This window comes from Stylophora pistillata, chromosome 3, assembly GCF_964205215.1.
Source record: "Stylophora pistillata chromosome 3, jaStyPist1.2, whole genome shotgun sequence".
NCBI lineage: Eukaryota > Metazoa > Cnidaria > Anthozoa > Scleractinia > Pocilloporidae > Stylophora > Stylophora pistillata.
The window spans coordinates 40,954,887-40,974,082 of NC_142521.1; the positions used below are offsets into that span (position 1 = coordinate 40,954,887).

Genomic DNA, 19,196 nt, shown 5'->3' on the forward strand with positions numbered 1-19,196 from the left:
GGGATCTCATGAAATGGAAATAGGCACAGCTGGTCTAAACAACACTCTATCACTATACCCTGCCCGTTTATTAACATAAGAAAGACTTACAATGCACCAATGCAAAAGAAAAAAAAAGATCACCAAGACACACCAGAAAGTAACAGTCTCAATTGCAAAGAACTCCTTACCTTCGGAACGTTTGGTCTCATGCCATTTGCAGGCTTGTATAAATCACTTTCCGCCAGCAAAATAGCTTTGTCCGTATAAGTAAAGCCTCGCTGCCAACGCATACCGTCGAATGCAGCGTTGACGTCATTTGTTTCTTGTCGGTTGTTAAACCGGTACACCACCTTGGGATTGTTGCTATAGGCAATAGCTGATATGTGCGTATTAGATGGACTGATATCAAGTTTGCTGACCATCGCCTTTAGGAATCTCTTCATTCTTGCCCAGTTCCTTCGTCCAATGCTTCCAGATGAGTCAATGACAAATCCAATATCTACGATTGGACTGCATTCCTTGTCTGTAAAATAGAGAAAAGGAAGTGAGTTACAAAAAATTTCTTGATGAGCACCTTAAACTGGAGTAAACCCAGTTGGAGATACACTAGAACTGGGCCTTACAACTGGACGTTTTCTAAGACTTCCAGGTTTAGTTAGTTGAATTCACATACCACATGGTCCGCTCTTTCCAACAGTTACCATTTCACCACTTTCACACGACTGTCTTTTCATGAGGCATTCAGAGCGGTCTTGGACATCATCTGAGGTACACACAGGGCTGGCTGTGTCGGGACAGTCGAGGCAGATGCACTCAGCCGTGTTGTTCACATTATTACAACCGATGTTGTAGGGCGCATTACAGCCAACAGTCGTGCACGGATCTGTAGAGTAAACGGATTTTCGTAATTAATTATTTTAAATGAGCAAAAGGCAAGGACATACGAAAAAATAATGAAAGACGATCTGGAATAGCATATACCAGGGGGAGTTGTAGGTGCTGGGGTTGGTGTTGTAGCAGGAGGAGTCACTGAAATAGAAAAAGATAACATAACGTTTAAGATAAACATAAACCACTGTCTATGTTAGGAGGACGCACGGTGGCGCCTTGGACCAGTTTTATTGATGATTAGCAAAACTTACCGTCGCAGAGTCTCTTCCGTATTTCTACAGCAAGGTTGTGGAGCTCCTTGAAAGAGGCTGCTAGATAGACATTTTGTTGGCTGGATGCAATTTCTCTCAGCTCTGCCTCAATTGCTCCCTTGCCAACTCCAATAGCATAGACTGCTACGCCTTTACTCTTTACACCTGCAGATGCTCTTGGTAGCGGGGTGTATGCTTTGGTTGTTGTCTGCGCTCCATCGGTGATGACAATCAAAACCTGACGGACAAAGAATTTAAGGGATCTCATGAAATGGAAATAGGCACAGCTGGTCTAAACAACACTCTATCACTATACCCTGCCCGTTTATTAACATAAGAAAGACTTACAATGCACCAATGCAAAAGAAAAAAAAAGATCACAAAGACACACCAGAAAGTAACAGTCTCAATTGCAAAGAACTCCTTACCTTCGGAACGTTTGGTCTCATGCCATTTGCAGGCTTGTATAAATCACTTTCCGCCAGCAAAATAGCTTTGTCCGTATAAGTAAAGCCTCGCTGCCAACGCATACCGTCGAATGCAGCGTTGACGTCATTTGTTTCTTGTCGGTTGTTAAACCGGTACACCACCTTGGGATTGTTGCTATAGGCAATAGCTGATATGTGCGTATTAGATGGACTGATGTCAAGTTTGCTGACCATCGCCTTTAGGAATCTCTTCATTCTTGCCCAGTTCCTTCGTCCAATGCTTCCAGATGAGTCAATGACAAATCCAATATCTACGATTGGACTGCATTCCTTGTCTGTAAAATAGAGAAAAGGAAGTGAGTTACAAAAAATTTCTTGATGAGCACCTTAAACTGGAGTAAACCCAGTTGGAGATACACTAGAACTGGGCCTTACAACTGGACGTTTTCTAAGACTTCCAGGTTTAGTTAGTTGAATTCACATACCACATGGTCCGCTCTTTCCAACAGTTACCATTTCACCACTTTCACATGATTGCCTTTTCATAAGGCATTCAGAGCGGTCCTGGACATCATCTAAGGTACAGACAGGGCTGACTGTCTCGGGACAGTCGAGGCAGATGCACTCAGCCGTGTTGTTCACATTTTTACAACCGATGTTGTAGGGCGCATTACAGCCAACAGTCGTGCACGGATCTGTAGAGTAAACAAATTTTTGTCATTAATTATTTTAAATGAGCAAAAGGCAAGGAAATACGAAAAAATAATGAAAGACGATCTGGAATAGCATATACCAGGGGGAGTTGTAGGTGCTGGGGTTGGTGTTGTAGCAGGAGGAGTCACTGAAATAGAAAAAGATAACATATCGTTTAAGATAAACATAAACCACTGTCTATGTTAGGAGGACGCACGGTGGCGCCTTGGACCAGTTTTATTGATGATTAGCAAAACTTACCGTCGCAGAGTCTCTTCCGTATTTCTACTGCAAGGTTGTGGAGCTCCTTGAAAGAGGCTGCTACATAGATATTTTGTAGGCTGGATGCAATTTCTCTCAGCTCTGCCTCGATTGCTCCCTTGCCTACTCCAATAGCATAGACTGCTACGCCTTTACTCTTTACACCTGCAGATGCTCTTGGTAGCGGGGTGTATGCTTTGGTTGTTGTCTGCGCTCCATCGGTGATGACAATCAAAACCTGACGGACAAAGAATTTAAGGGATCTCATGAAATGGAAATAGGCACAGCTGGTCTAAACAGCACTCTATCACTATACCCTGCCCGTTTATTAACATAAGAAAGACTTACAATGCACCAATGCAAAAGAAAAAAAAAGATCACCAAGACACACCAGAAAGTAACAGTCTCAATTGCAAAGAACTCCTTACCTTCGGAACGTTTGGTCTCATGCCATTTGCAGGCTTGTATAAATCACTTTCCGCCAGCAAAATAGCTTTGTCCGTATAAGTAAAGCCTCGCTGCCAACGCATACCGTCGAATGCAGCGTTGACGTCAGTTGTTTCTTGTCGGTTGTTAAACCGGTACACCACCTTGGGATTGTTGCTATAGGCAATAGCTGATATGTGCGTATTAGATGGACTGATATCAAGTTTGCTGACCATCGCCTTTAGGAATCTCTTCATTCTTGCCCAGTTCCTTCGTCCAATGCTTCCAGATGAGTCAATGACAAATCCAATATCTACGATTGGACTGCATTCCTTGTCTGTAAAATAGAGAAAAGGAAGTGAGTTACAAAAAATTTCTTGATGAGCACCTTAAACTGGAGTAAACCCAGTTGGAGATACACTAGAACTGGGCCTTACAACTGGACGTTTTCTAAGACTTCCAGGTTTAGTTAGTTGAATTCACATACCACATGGTCCGCTCTTTCCAACAGTTACCATTTCACCACTTTCACATGATTGCCTTTTCATAAGGCATTCAGAGCGGTCCTGGACATCATCTGAGGTACAGACAGGGCTTGCTGTGTCGGGACAGTCGAGGCAGATGCACTCAGCCGTGTTGTTCACATTTTTACAACCGATGTTGTAGGGCGCATTACAGCCAACAGTCGTGCACGGATCTGTAGAGTAAACAAATTTTCGTCATTAATTATTTTAAATGAGCAAAAGGCAAGGAAATACTGAAACAATAATAAAAGACGATGTCGAATAGCATATACCAGGGGGAGTTGTAGGTGCTGGGGTTGGTGTTGTAGCAGGAGGAGTCACTGAAATAGAAAAAGATAACATATCGTTTAAGATAAACATAAACCACTGTCTATGTTAGGAGGACGCACGGTGGCGCCTTGGACCAGTTTTATTGATGATTAGCAAAACTTACCGTCGCAGAGTCTCTTCCGTATTTCTACTGCAAGGTTGTGGAGCTCCTTGAAAGAGGCTGCTACATAGACATTTTGTTGGCTGGATGCAATTTCTCTCAGCTCTGCCTCGATTGCTCCCTTGCCTACTCCAATAGCATAGACTGCTACGCCTTTACTCTTTACACCTGCAGATGCTCTTGGTAGCGGGGTGTATGCTTTGGTTGTTGTCTGCGCTCCATCGGTGATGACAATCAAAACCTGACGGACAAAGAATTTAAGGGATCTCATGAAATGGAAATAGGCACAGCTGGTCTAAACAGCACTCTATCACTATACCCTGCCCGTTTATTAACATAAGAAAGACTTACAATGCACCAATGCAAAAGAAAAAAAAAGATCACCAAGACACACCAGAAAGTAACAGTCTCAATTGCAAAGAATTCCTTACCTTCGGAACGTTTGGTCTCATGCCATTTGCAGGCTTGTATAAATCACTTTCCGCCAGCAAAATAGCTTTGTCCGTATAAGTAAAGCCTCGCTGCCAACGCATACCGTCGAATGCAGCGTTGACGTCAGTTGTTTCTTGTCGGTTGTTAAACCGGTACACCACCTTGGGATTGTTGCTATAGGCAATAGCTGATATGTGCGTATTAGATGGACTGATATCAAGTTTGCTGACCATCGCCTTTAGGAATCTCTTCATTCTTGCCCAGTTCCTTCGTCCAATGCTTCCAGATGAGTCAATGACAAATCCAATATCTACGATTGGACTGCATTCCTTGTCTGTAAAATAGAGAAAAGGAAGTGAGTTACAAAAAATTTCTTGATGAGCACCTTAAACTGGAGTAAACCCAGTTGGAGATACACTAGAACTGGGCCTTACAACTGGACGTTTTCTAAGACTTCCAGGTTTAGTTAGTTGAATTCACATACCACATGGTCCGCTCTTTCCAACAGTTACCATTTCACCACTTTCACATGATTGCCTTTTCATAAGGCATTCAGAGCGGTCCTGGACATCATCTGAGGTACAGACAGGGCTTGCTGTGTCGGGACAGTCGAGGCAGATGCACTCAGCCGTGTTGTTCACATTTTTACAACCGATGTTGTAGGGCGCATTACAGCCAACAGTCGTGCACGGATCTGTAGAGTAAACAAATTTTCGTCATTAATTATTTTAAATGAGCAAAAGGCAAGGAAATACTGAAACAATAATAAAAGACGATGTCGAATAGCATATACCAGGGGGAGTTGTAGGTGCTGGGGTTGGTGTTGTAGCAGGAGGAGTCACTGAAATAGAAAAAGATAACATATCGTTTAAGATAAACATAAACCACTGTCTATGTTAGGAGGACGCACGGTGGCGCCTTGGACCAGTTTTATTGATGATTAGCAAAACTTACCGTCGCAGAGTCTCTTCCGTATTTCTACTGCAAGGTTGTGGAGCTCCTTGAAAGAGGCTGCTACATAGATATTTTGTAGGCTGGATGCAATTTCTCTCAGCTCTGCCTCGATTGCTCCCTTGCCTACTCCAATAGCATAGACTGCTACGCCTTTACTCTTTACACCTGCAGATGCTCTTGGTAGCGGGGTGTATGCTTTGGTTGTTGTCTGCGCTCCATCGGTGATGACGATCAAAACCTGACGGACAAAGAATTCAAGGGATCTCATGAAATGGAAATAGGCACAGCTGGTCTAAACAACACTCTATCACTATACCCTGCCCGTTTATTAACATAGGAAAGACTTACAATGCACCAATGCAAAAGAAAAAAAAATCACCAAGACACACCAGAAAGTAACAGTCTCAATTCAAAAGAACCCCTTACCTTCGGAACGTTTGGTCTCATGCCATTTGCAGGCTTGTATAAATCACTTTCCGCCAGCAAAATAGCTTTGTCCGTATAAGTAAAGCCTCGCTGCCAACGCATACCGTCGAATGCAGCGTTGACGTCACTTGTTTCTTGTCGGTTGTTAAACCGGTACACCACCTTGGGATTGTTGCTATAGGCAATAGCTGATATGTGCGTATTAGATGGACTGATGTCAAGTTTGCTGACCATCGCCTTTAGGAATCTCTTCATTCTTGCCCAGTTCCTTCGTCCAATGCTTCCAGATGAGTCAATGACAAATCCAATATCTACGATTGGACTGCATTCCTTGTCTGTAAAATAGACAAAATGAAGTCAGTAACAAAAAAACTTCACGCTGAGCCACTTTAAACTGGAGTAAACCCAGTTGGAGATACACTAGAAGTGGGCCTTACAACTGGACGTTTTCTAAGACTTCCAGGTTTAGTTAGTTGAATTCACATACCACATGGTCCGTTCTTTCCAACAGTTACTATTTCACCACTTTCACATGATTGCCTTTTCATAAGGCATTCAGAGCGGTCCTGGACATCATCTGAGGTACAGATAGGGCTGACTGTGTCGGGACAGTCGAGGCAGATGCACTCAGCCGAGTTGTTCACATTTTTACAACCGATGTTGTAGGGTGCATTACAGCCAACAATCGTGCACGGATCTGTAGAGTAAACGGACTTTTGTGAGAAGGAGTGAGAAGAAATGAATTTCTTTTAACAGTAGTTTTGATATTGAGCGATAAAACAATAAAGGATTATCGTTTGATTAGAGAACATTTACAGCTAAAATCCCAAGGAATGCAGGGTAGAGAGTAGCGAGAAATCATTATTATTTCTTAGAACTGAAAGGATAAAGGTTAGAAAGTGCTTATACCTGCCGGCGTGGTGATTGGGGGTGCTGTTGTTGTAGCCGGAAGTGGTGCTGAAGGAGGAAAAAATATTTGATAAGTGGCTAAAGAAACACCTCGCAAACTTGCCAGCATTGATCTAAAGAAATTTCTATTTGACGAATAGGGATTTATATCTTTCCTACAATTCCCCAACTGTTTGTAAAAATAAAAACGTGGTGCAATATTGCTTTGTATCTTGACCAATTGACAAAGAGTAAGTACATCAATCACATTTTCTCAGTTTACCACAAATGGTGGTGATCATGAAAACTACGATTTTAGTTAGTTAGATGCCACATTGTGATACCAAGGCCTCTTCAAGGCATTCAAGGGTATAATTCAAAACTGTTTTCTGATTATGAAATGAGAGCGAAATTTGGTGCTACTGTATTTATGCGAAACGGAAATATTTCACTCTCGTAAGAAAAGGTCGAAGGCTTTAAGTGTACAACAAGTCAGGTGCCAAGAGCAGATTGAAACAAAGAGAACACATGTGTGAAATGTACCTTTACAGAAGCCATCCCTGAAATCCTTAACTTTGTCTGTCAAGTCCTCGAAAGAATCGATTGTTACGACGTTTTCAGGATTAGAAGCGATTTTTCCAAGCTCTGAAACCTCAACGTTAGGACCAATACCCAAAGCGAAAACAGCCGCTCCCTTGTTCATAAGGCGTGACGAGACAACTTCAAGTGGAGTATACGATCCTCTGTCGGTCGTCTGCTTTCCATCCGTCATTACTAGAACAGGCTATAAAATTTGAGGCGAGATATTAATGGGAGAAAGATTGGAGAAAGGAAGAAAGAGAGCCACAAGATAGGAAAAAAGAGAGAGTTGCAGTTTTACGAAATAGACCCCATACATTTGACTGTGTATCGGAATGCTAACCCCCGTTCCCATCACTTGGACAAGCTAAAGCTGGACTTTTCAAACCCGAACGACCCAAATGCACCAACGAGTGTTCCTTCCAAGTTTAAGTCATAACCGTATAAAGGTACTGTATCCCTTAAATACGCGCCAAAGCGCTTATTTAAAATTTCGGCTCATTTATTATCAACTGTTTTCTTTAAACGCATCCTAATGACTTTATTACCGTAGAAATCACTGTTCCTCAAAAGCAAAATATTGGTCTAGCTTCTTTTGATTAGCTCATGGCATTACCAAGAGCGCGGCAAGAGGGCGAAAGACAAAAATAAGCGAAGTGATAGGACGGAGTCTACACTATTCTCGTGTACTGACTCCTCTGTTGTTGAAGCTTAAAAAGTTAGTAATAAAGTAGTCCGAGGATGCTTATTTGAGGGGGGCGGCTGATTGAAGTTATTGCTTAGGGGGTGTGCGCTTACTCGAGGGAGAGGGCGTTGGTACTTATCCGAGTAAATACTGTATGGATTTAGTAGAAGATTCCTCTTGGGGTAATCCTAGAGTAAATTTACCCTTGGAACATTCCGCATGCCCGCCGCGTATGTTAACACTTCTTTATCCGCCAGTTCCATTGCTTTATCAATGCGAGTGAAACCTCTCTGCCAACGAAGGCCAGCAACTTGTCTGTTCACCTCTGCGACACTGAGAAGGGAGCCAGTTAATGTGTTGAACTTAAGAACCACTCTCGCGTCAGTACTGAATGGGATAAGGGCAACATGAGTTCCAGATGATGACACACCAAAGAGACGAACTATTGATTGAACAAAACTGAGCAATAGGAGCCAGTTTCTGCGGCCCAAACTTCCAGACGAGTCAATGATGAACGTGACATCCATTGGTATTGGGCAAATGCCACCTGTGGGGCAAAAAAAAGAATAAGACTTAAGCTTTGTGTTGTGTTGAGGGTTCCGGAATGTTCTACAATACGTTGTAAATGTATATCTAGTCAGTTATCTGGCAGTTAGTAGTTGCTGTTGTCGACAAAGACCGAGTGTTTGGAAAGCTATACTGAGAGAGAGCTATTGTGATATAATTCAAAGATTATGCATTTCGAGGAACATTTGAAGGGAATGGTGGGTTTGTGTCGGTGGTGAGCTAAGTTATGGTCTGTGGAGGGCTTAAGTAAGTTTCAAAAGATGACAATTGTATTGCCTATAGGAGTGACCCCTTACACGTTTCTTTAATAAAGTAGTTGGACATTTATTCTTCTGTCGGTTAATTTATACTATAATAGTGTCAATCTCTGGCGTAAGTGCTCCACTGCATTACACAGGTATTTAGCCCCTGGGTTGTATAATACCACCGATAATAATAACGTAGGAATAGTAATATAACAATTCATTATACTTTAATAACAAGGTAGTCCCGAGGTAAATCCGAGCGTTTTGATTGGTTCTTTGTTGGTCCGTATTTGTCTCTACGAAAATAGCCGTGACCATTGACTAGGTGTATTTACAATGAACTAAGCTTGTTTGCTCGAGTCGCACTATGGACTGTTAGGCACGAACTGAACGACCTCCGGCCAACATTTCCCAGTACGGCCCTCACGCTCGATCGGTAAGAAGTTAATGCTAACATAATTTTCATCAAGTCAAAATGAATGCTGCAAAGCCTTTATAATTCAAAGAAGACGAACCACTTGATGTAAAAAAGGGAGATATATTCTAACCGTATTTTTCGTTGGGGTCTTTAGCGACACATTCATTTTGGCAGCCATTGAAACAGCATTTCTGGTCATCTGGGCATCCATTGTCTCTTCGGCAAAGGTCACCCATTTTGTCACATTTACCATCAAGGCCCAGCCATGGCGCTGGACATCGACCAGGCTTATCTACAATGATAGTAAACGATTTGGTATAAATAATGATTCGTAAGTCCCCTGTCAGCAATTTAAAACTTTGTAAACTTACCGGAAAAACAGTTAGGTTTAAATGGTCTAATTACTCTGGTTCCAGGTATTTCATTGCCTTCTGCATTCACGCAATAAGCATCTGGTCCGAACAGCTGTACAGGCTCAAATTTTCCATCGCTCGTGCAACGAGGAAGGAAACGGCCAGGCAGGTAGCGTCTCAGTGCAGAAAGGTACGCTTCCTGGCATTTACTAGGCTTGGGACCTGTAAATAAGTCAATAGTTGAAATTAGAAGCATACACCATATTAACCAACGCTATATGTTCTAAAGTTACTCTTTTAAGGTTATTTTGGACTCTTTCACTAGGTCGTTTAGGAATGTTATGTGTCACCCTCCATAAATGAATTTGTTACTTACTTTTGCATTTACACATAGCTCTCTATGTAAAAGTCAAAGGTTGTTCCAACGATTCAACGTTATTATGATATTCAATTTTATGTTGAACTTTACAGTAGAGTCTGTAGATAGCAAGACTCTGGAATTGAATCTCTTTGCGATTCCAATGTGAATAATTGAGCTTAAAAAGTTAATGGAAAAGAAAAACAGTTATTCTTCCCAGTCTTATGCTTTGCAATTGAACGAAGAAGGGACTTTTTTGTTTTGGTTTTTTTCCTTTATTTTTTGAAATAATTAATGCAATTATATCGTCATTCCTGCAAACTTACCATAACACTCCGGTCGATAAGGGCGGGGAATATCTGTTCCTTCTATGGTCTTTCCGTCGCTATCCACGCAGTAACACATCAATCCTCTGCACTGAACTGGATCAAACGATCCGTCCGGTGTACAAAAAGGTGCAAATGTATCTGGCGAGCGCAGGGCCGCATTTCGTCGTCTTTCACAAGGTGTTTGGGGTCTGCTTGGAGGATCTGAATCTAACATGTAAATAGAAATGAACAAAATAGACAGTCAAAGACTGCATGTGGCTAATGGTTAAGCACGAATCTTGAAATATAAAATAGTAGAGGTTGTATAATGACGTTAGGTGGAAGTGTTTCAGAATGTTTGTCACACATACAAAACAGAAAGATGATTCAAGAATATATTGTCTAGTTGACACTCAAACAATAATTAAATGGTAACAAATAATAATATCAACAATAGTAATACTAATGCTAACAATAGTAATATAATGATAATCTAAAGGGGCCAGCTGGAAAGCCTCATGGTTCCTCAATCCTATGGGCTCCAACGATCATTACCTATGCTTTTCATTTCGCCTGTTAATTAAAAATTATTTTCCTATTTTATTGCAATGCCATTTGAGACCCTTATCTCATAAAAAAAAGGCAACTTCCGCGTTTAAGGATATTCCGTTATTCCACGTCTTAAAATATTCTGCCGATCTAACGTTCCATCCCATTGCGTAAACAACTCAAGGTATCAGAAATATGTAGAGAAAAGATTTGGTTTGAGTTATGCGACGGTGAATGCTACTTTTAAAGTATTTTGAGATATTAGTGAACGAGGACACAAATAAAGCACAATGTCTCAGTTCGCTTTTGTTTTCAAGTTTTTTTTTTTGTGACTCGGACGATATTAATTCGCGGACCTAGGCAATCAACAGTGTAAATATACAGTCATTTTGACTTCAGTTAAAGTACTATTTCTTGTCATATGAGTGTTTCTCCTACTTGCACTCTTCATGAATACTAAGTCCAAAAAGGTTTCTCTCAGAACATTCTACATGTTTTCCTTTCTACCTTTCTACACTATTCCTATAGGTAATCACATGATTTCGAGTGCAATATGGAATAAATAAGCACGAGTAAATTTTTTCAAAGACTAACAAAATTGCATGAGCCCGTAGGGTGAGTGCAATTTGTGGTCTTTGAAAAAATCTACAAGTGCTTATCTATTCCAAATTTCACGAGAAAAACATGTCATTATCTATTAATAATATACATGAAAAAATATGAGGTAGCTTCTCATAACTACGCAGAAGAAGAGCGCACGCATCACGTGCAAAAATAATTTATTCAAACCCTGCAAGTGACATTGACCTTCATATTGACCTTGACATTGACATTGACCAATCATTCTGACCAATCAGAATGTCTGGTTTGTTTCTTTCTTTGCACTGAATTAACTCTCTTCTGCACTGAATTAACTCTTTTGCACTGAATTAACTGAAAACTGCATTCACCTTAACCAATCAGAACTGAGAAATTCTTTCATGTATATTATTATTTCATAAAATGTTGTTACAAAGACCATCTGTTCAGTTCGGCGGCGGTTACCACAAATTTAACCTTTTGGCTTAATAATACAGACTTTGGGGTAAAATTAGCCTTAAAAAACCCTGCGATTCGCCTGATCCTGACAAAAAAAATTATCTTCTTACCAGGAGTGAGTGGACAGGTTGGAAGCTGGGGTAACAAAGTTCTGTTGAGACCTAAATCCAAACCATTTCTGCCAACACAGAAGCATGTACTTCCATAACATTGAACATCTTTGTAACGACCATCGGGACGGCATTTCGGAGTATAGACAGAAGAAGAGCGAGAGGCTTGTTGGAAGTGTCGCTGGCATGTTGTCAATCTCCATCCTGAGGAACATTCCAAAAGTTTAACAGATGAAAGGAATCGATTTTTTCCAGAAAAAAATATTAAAACTTTCGCAAAATAGTCGCAAAAGAACGACTTTTACCTTGAGATTCGCAGTTTTGTTGTTTGAAACGTGCTTTTGATGTTCCTGGGATTGCTATACCACGGCTATCCACACAAAGGCATACAGAGCCTGCGCACTGAGTGGGATCATAGCTGCCATCTGCTTTGCAACGAGGGACAAATCTTCCCGGGAGGAGGCGGAGTAAAGCTGCTTTGAAGTGTCGTCGACATTTAGGTTGTCTCTTTTCTGTTTAAAATAATGGATAACAAAATTGAATACACGAAATCTTCATCGCATACACAGAAAGTAAACATCAAATACATACAAGACATTAGAAGTTTGTTCACTTCCTACCAGGTTGATCACAGTCTGGCCAACCTCTTCTTCTAGACCCTTGAATTTCTCGACCATTATCATCGACACACCAGCAATCATAACCTGTGGTACACTGCACGGGGTAATAGGAACCATCTTCTTGGCACTGTGGTACCCATCGGCCAACCACATGTTTGTCAGTAGCTGATTTTCTCTCCCGCTCACAAGGTGACAGAGGAAGGTCTAAAAGTATCAGGGAAATGCAGATATGTCCTAATGTAATCGAATAATGTAATCTGGGCCCGCAGTAATTGGCTCAAGCTGTTGCGGTGTCCCTACCTGTCGGCGAAGCTAATAAACTTAAACTTAAGGTAATCCGATACCTGTGAAAACATAATTGCTACTGTATACGTAGAGTTAGCCACTTACCCGTATTTATGAGAAATGTCGATAAGTAACATTTTTAACACAGAAAATGGCCTTGTTAGAGCAAAGTTCATTCAGGTTGAAATTCTCAAACGAGAAATGGGTTACCTGCTTAAATAAACACTAATAAACTATCAGTCTACCTGGCGTTGCATCACACGATGGATACGATGGTAGCAGTTTAGCTGTTTTCTTGAGTTCCGTTCCCTGGTCATCTACACAGAAACATACAGATCCTTCGCACTGCACAGGGAAGTACTTGCCATCAGGCGTACAGTGAGGGACGTAGGTTCCACTGTAGGGGAATGTATGAGCTTTCTGGTATTGCCTCTGACAGGGTGTCTGTGGTTTACCTGTAAAACAAAGTGTCGTTTTACGTACAATTCGTGGATATTAAAGAATCAAAATGAAATGAAAGAAAGAACAGTGAGATACTAATTACATATGAACCTGTTATGGGGCCCAATCCAAACAATTATCTGTTTCCTGGTGGTAATCCAAACGACCCCGAAATTAGACAATACTAGGTTCGAATCTTCCCGAAAAACGTGACTACTTAGCTAGAAATTAACCTTCTTTTACATTCACTTCAGTCATCCAAGAGTAATTTTAGCCAGGTAAACGTACATCAAATGTTAACTGTTATATTTGTTACAACCTTTACTCAAACTAACCTCCAATTGCGCATGATGGCCATCCTCTGGTAGCGTCCACAGCTGATCCAGACTTACTCAAACACCAGCAGTAACCACCTCCGCACTGCACTTCATCGTATGTTCCATCTGGCAGGCATCGTGGTATATATGCGCCTTTAGCATACAGACGTTGAGCCACGGCTTTCTTGTATTTTTGCTGGCATTCAGTTGGTGGATTGACTATAAATTACAAATGAACCAAAGAATTTGGATATGACATTTTGTTTGTTTACTACCAAAGCCCCATTTGTTTGGTTTTAAGGAATTTCAATCAAATGAAATATTCTATTCTCTTTCCAGTTGTAGTGTAAATTTTTGATGGCTTGTTATCTAATTTGCGACGATATCAAGTATTATTATATGGCTGTGTCTCACAAGGACTGGGAACAACCGAATTCACAAATTTGATTGGCTGAAATCAATATTGAAAGCGGTCTAGATTTTCCCATCTAGACCGGCATCTAGACCGGTCTAGAAAAAATAGGTACAAAGAATAACTCGGTCGCTGGTACAGACCTCACTGCGTTCGGTCTGTACTGGCGACCTCGGTCAAGATTCTCCCATACAGACCTCCCGCTCGGTTAATAAGAACTAAATATGAGGAGATGGCGTACTTAAGGGTGATTTGTCGAGCGAACACGCGAACACGCGGTCGAAGCCTTCCAGTCAAATCATCTATAATTACTCAAAATATGCGATAAAATCTCTTAAAATTGCTTACAAAAATGGGAGAGAATGTAAAGTCATTGAAAAAGGAGAACGATAAACTAAAAGATCAAGTAAAAGGTTTATGGGAAGATTTTCAGAGGTTTAAAGACAAGATGGCGGCCAAGGTGAGCAAAGAAGTATTGCCAAGTTCATGCGAATCACCCGTTAGCTATTGATGGACTGGCCCGCCTAGACTAGCATAGTTATATAGGGGCCAGTCCGACTTTAAATGTATGTTTTCATGTAATAATAATAATAATAATAATAATAATAATAATAATAATAAATGATTACTATGAGTGACGATTTGTTTCCAGAAAAAATCTGATTATTAACGGACAACGGAAGCAGAACTGGAAAAGGTAATATTTCCAAACTTTTAACTTTTCTTAATTCTCGGCTGCGGTCAGTTCAACGTAAAAACTTTACGTTGATATTTTAACTAGCTGTGTCAGAGCAACCTTTTCTATTAACAAAGCAGTCATTTTTCTTCATATAGTGATGAGTTTATGTAATAGCACTCTTTAGCTATGGAGCATCTCCTGTAATGCCTACCAAATTTCACGCAGTTCGGAGGACTATACGCAGATTTTCGGCTTCCGGGAATTTCTCTTCCATATCGATCAACACAGAAGCAGACGGAGCTCTGACACTGAAGAGGCTCGAAAGAACCATCTGGTCTGCAACGTGGCACATACCGTCCAACTACATAGTTTGTCAATGCTGTGCGATACTGCTGCCTACATTTGGTGTCCGTTGGATCTGTAGGCAAAGTTTAACACAGGAACTATCATAACGTACAGAAAGGCTTTTGTATGTTTCAACAGGGTGCGGTTATATAAAGGAATTGCACAGACTTAAGCAGAAGATACCGTTAAGGAATACTTAGTGTGTGACGTTGATGATCAAGTTGTTACTCGTGGATTTGGTCAACTTCCAAAAAATTGAAACTGGTGTGGATGAACACTTCGAAAGTTTCAAGTACTCTACATAATCAGCGTCAAATGTAAAAGAATTAGCAAAACTGATGTACAAAATAATCAGGAATAGGAGTAATAAATTTAGTGATTGAAAACAAAGCGTGGAAACACAGGTAATTAAAAGAAATTCTCGCGCTAAAACAGTCCGTTGGCGTGTAAAACTTTTTTTATCTCAAATATATAGCACATGAGTTTACTGCAGCATTCCTTAAACATTTAAGAATTCTTCAGCCCTTTTTTCCGATTGCAGCATGTCTGGGCTCTCCCATATCATGCTAATGACGGTGGCAGCTCGCGAAACCAACAGTTTTCGTCGCAAACAGCGAATGAGAATTTATTCACAGCACTCTTTTGCATTTGTCTAAGGACGGTTTTAAAGTTTATTTTCTGGTACTTATAAAATAATTTTTTATAGTGCAAGAAAACTGATTTGTCAAAATAATTTATTTTGCTTGGGGAGAGAGAGAGAGAGAGGTAAATTACAGCACCAAACACAGGTACCTCTTGGACGCAGTCTATTTCGCCAGTAATCGTAAAACCCATTCAAAACTTGCGGAGTACGTCTGGGAAGCTCGTCTATTGAGTAGAAAAAGACCCTCGACCAATCAGAGGTTAGGTCTTTCAGCTCTTTCTCGGGACTGTAAGGTCGTACTCCGACTGCGTAAATGAAAATATCTCTGTCTCTCAGTGGCTGAGATGCTCTGATCAAAGGAGTATATGAGATCACATCTCTATCTTGTGGCCCATCAACCAAGACGATTATCATCTGACAAAAACAAAGCAACGAAAAACAAAAACGATAATGTAGGTAAAATGGTAAACGTGGTAAATGTAAGCAAGACAGCAAGACAGCTGCTGAGGTCAACTCAATTCAAGTCACGTCACCTCAATTTTTATTCAAACTCACACAGCATAATAATTAATTAAAAATTTGTGTTTTAAATATAAAAAAATGAAGAGATTGTGAAGGAAAAGAAGTTTTCAAATGCAGGTTCATTTTGCAGAGTTTGGAACACCTAAATAGTTTGTGGAACTAATCGAGTAGCTGTAGGTGACCCAAAAAAGAATATGAGTGGAAGGAACATAGATACAAAATAGTTGCTGTAAATGTATTTGAGTTTTTTATGTTTATGTGGATTAAACGTGCTGATCAAAGACTAGCAATGCAAAGATGTTTGTTGTTGAGAAAACAGGTGTCGTCTTCACCTTTTTTAGAACTAACTCTTTGCAAAGAGAAAGAGATTAGTACCTCAAACAGAATGTTGCGGCCTACGACAGGTGAACCTTACTATAATAAACAGAGAACTCAATTCGCATCTGGTGTCACAAAATTTCCTTCAATTACAAATGATTCGTACAAACTTCTTGAGCCTTAATTCTCCACGTCTTAAATACTCAAGTAAGTAGCACTTTCTTTAATTATACACTTTTCCCCTCTAGGAAGATAGGAATCATGCAGGGTGATTATGAGAGAACATGACGCTATTCTCGACAATCAGCTAGGCAACTGAACTAAATGATCCAAGTAGCTTACCCGTGGCACATCTCTTCTCATGCCGGACTGAGAGGTGAATAGAACAGTATTAGCCAGAGCCATGGCTTTGTCGATGCGCGTATTCCCTCTTGTGTACCGCATGTCATCGATAAGGCGTTTAACGTTATCCCGTGTGTATTGAGGTCTTTGTATTGTATTGAATCGGAAAGTTACCCGGGGTTCTGAGTTAAACGCAATGGCGCTGTAATGGATACCGTCTGGTGATGCGCCAAGAACGTCTACTACCGTCTTTGCAAAGGTCTGGAATGCGTTCCACGTCTGGGGTGTTGTTCGAGGCGACGAGCCGAGAAGAAAAGCTACGTCTGCCGCAGGATAGAGACCTAGAAAGGTGAGAAAATAAAACACATGCAATTACTATATATTCTGTACGGTTTTTCTACTGGAAAAAAGTCATTATAATCAGAAAAGCACCTCTGTTGCGTATGTATTCTCTCCAATTATTCCAAAGTCTTGGTCCAAAGCTTGGCAAACGGTCTAGCGGAGCTCTATAAACATTTTGAGGTCGTGACGCGATGTCAATCTGCTCCTGGTCGTCAACATTGGGTTCTACACCCAGGACGTACACTCGCACTCCTCTGTCCTTTAGTCCTTGAGATGCAGTTGCTAGGGGTGTATACCTGTCCGGATACCTTGACTGTATACTCGCTGTTATCACAAAGAGGAACTACCAAAATAACAAGAATAGTTGCCATCAAAATTCTCAAACATAATAAACGCACGGTGAAAAGGAAATAAAGGAAAAAACCTGGAATATCATTACAGTATGCTGCTGCTAAGGGGATGTTTTTACCTAATACCATTACCAAGGGTTATCATATGTACAATTGCCATAGGTCTGAAAACATGTCGGCCTGAGTGTCCTTTGAAATCTTTTCTCAGTAATGCTTGTACCCTTTTCCGGTAATAGAGTACTATAACCTTTTACTTCTAGCAGAGACCTCACCTTTGGAACCCATCTCCTCATTCCTTTTGCTTCGGTAAACAATGAGGTCTCAGCCATCTGAAGACCGCGGTCAATTCTGGGTGTTCCTCCGCGTAAAGTGGCTCCGTCCACAAGACGTTTCATTTCATAGTTGTTTAATATTTCGTCAGGTAGAGTGTTGAAGTTAAACCATTCGTAGGCAGTGTTGCCATAAGCAATCATTCCAATGTTTGCAGCTCTTGGTGCAACGTGATAGCGGTCAACCGTTCTCTTTACTAGGTCCTTGAAGTATCTCCACATTTGAGGCGTCACATTGTCGGAAGCTTCTACAACAAAGCCAATGTCTACACCAACCCAGCGATCTAAGTAAAAATTAAAAGGTTAAAAATAAGTTTTGTTTGAAATTTACAACTCATAATCTTCCAATTAGAAAGTAGATGACAGATTACAGACGAGGCCGACCGGAACTCGTTATCCCGCTCGTGACAAATTCAAATAAATATCTATAAATATTTTTCCAAGGATATCAATTGGCAAACAATACACACATAACTCGTTCGAACCTCTTAGGTACGTATTCCACGCATCCACTACGGTTCCCCTTCTCTGTGGGAGGTCGTTTGCAGAGTTAACTGGTCTAAAAACATTTTGTGGTCGTGATACAACGTCACTCAAGTCTTTTTCGGGAACCCCGTCTCCTATACCAAGAGCATAGATCGACACCCCTTTGTCTTTTAGAGGAAGTGAGACCTGATTAAGACGTGTGGAGGGTCGTTGGTCTGGGGCTTGTCCGGAGTCTGTTATCAAGAACAAGATCTGTTGAAGAAAATTCACGGGCTGTTGTATTATTTCTCATTATCATTTCATCATTATTATTATTATTATTTGGCCTGTTTGTTACTAACTAAAGGAGCACTCTGATGAAACCACCCTATAATTTGAAAACCCGAAAAATTCAGTTACCTCATTATAATATGAATTTTTAGTGATTAATATAGCCTTTTCAATAATAATTTTAGTTGAAAGTCAATTATAGGGCGAGAAATTACGATTTAAAAACCGTTCCGCCATTAATTTTCGTAATCACTTCGCAGGCTTAAGAAGACTGGCGCGAGTTTGGAGATTGCTCATTTGACGCGCTGTGCTCGTGGCTAATTTTCAAAAACAGTATTTTGATCGTCTATATTGCTTTTTATAACACTAAGACTAAGACTATTTCACTAAATTTCACGAGGTTTCTGTATAAATATAAAAGTGTGTTGAGTAATCTATGTCACAATGGAAGGGACTGTGACGTAGATTACTCATTTGACGCGCTGTGATCGTGGCTAATTTTTAAACCAGTATTTTGATCGTATAAATTTGTTTTTATAACACTAAGACTAAGACTTTCAATAAATTTCACGAGGTTTCCGTATAAATATAAAAGTGTGTTGAGTAATCTACGTCACAATGGGAGTGACCGCTGACCGAAGATAAGTTGGCCGTGATTACGAAAATTAATGGCGGAACCGTTTTCAAATCGTAATTTCT

General features: G+C 40.6%; 1 protein-coding gene across 8 annotated transcripts in view; it reads right to left on the reverse strand.

Annotated features, from left to right (window-relative positions):
* The window catches only part of LOC111343164 (uncharacterized), a 119,860-nt gene that overhangs the window by 42,203 nt on the left and 58,461 nt on the right, over positions 1–19,196 (reverse strand). For 7 of the 8 annotated variants that reach the window (XR_015999018.1, XM_088754373.1, XM_088754368.1 and 4 more), the window contains exons 84-118: positions 18,227–18,479; positions 17,685–18,025; positions 17,153–17,405; positions 16,721–17,061; positions 15,688–15,952; positions 14,762–14,968; positions 13,478–13,678; positions 12,947–13,156; positions 12,417–12,620; positions 12,102–12,308; positions 11,797–12,000; positions 10,118–10,327; positions 9,452–9,655; positions 9,211–9,372; positions 8,054–8,397; positions 7,130–7,370; positions 6,608–6,655; positions 6,186–6,395; positions 5,699–6,033; positions 5,273–5,510; positions 5,112–5,159; positions 4,803–5,012; positions 4,318–4,652; positions 3,890–4,127; positions 3,729–3,776; positions 3,420–3,629; positions 2,935–3,269; positions 2,507–2,744; positions 2,346–2,393; positions 2,038–2,247; positions 1,553–1,887; positions 1,125–1,362; positions 964–1,011; positions 656–865; positions 171–505 (exon numbers count right to left, since the gene is read on the reverse strand). Coding sequence is in view for 7 of the 8 variants with exons in the window: in XM_088754373.1 (XP_088610499.1) it covers positions 171–505; positions 656–865; positions 964–1,011; positions 1,125–1,362; positions 1,553–1,887; positions 2,038–2,247; positions 2,346–2,393; positions 2,507–2,744; positions 2,935–3,269; positions 3,420–3,629; positions 3,729–3,776; positions 3,890–4,127; positions 4,318–4,652; positions 4,803–5,012; positions 5,112–5,159; positions 5,273–5,510; positions 5,699–6,033; positions 6,186–6,395; positions 6,608–6,655; positions 7,130–7,370; positions 8,054–8,397; positions 9,211–9,372; positions 9,452–9,655; positions 10,118–10,327; positions 11,797–12,000; positions 12,102–12,308; positions 12,417–12,620; positions 12,947–13,156; positions 13,478–13,678; positions 14,762–14,968; positions 15,688–15,952; positions 16,721–17,061; positions 17,153–17,405; positions 17,685–18,025; positions 18,227–18,479 (7,764 nt within the window). In the remaining variant the exon portion in view is untranslated. The remainder of the gene's footprint in view (positions 1–170; positions 506–655; positions 866–963; positions 1,012–1,124; positions 1,363–1,552; positions 1,888–2,037; positions 2,248–2,345; positions 2,394–2,506; positions 2,745–2,934; positions 3,270–3,419; positions 3,630–3,728; positions 3,777–3,889; positions 4,128–4,317; positions 4,653–4,802; positions 5,013–5,111; positions 5,160–5,272; positions 5,511–5,698; positions 6,034–6,185; positions 6,396–6,607; positions 6,656–7,129; positions 7,371–8,053; positions 8,398–9,210; positions 9,373–9,451; positions 9,656–10,117; positions 10,328–11,796; positions 12,001–12,101; positions 12,309–12,416; positions 12,621–12,946; positions 13,157–13,477; positions 13,679–14,761; positions 14,969–15,687; positions 15,953–16,720; positions 17,062–17,152; positions 17,406–17,684; positions 18,026–18,226; positions 18,480–19,196) is intronic. The other variant, XM_088754371.1, reaches the window with a different exon arrangement.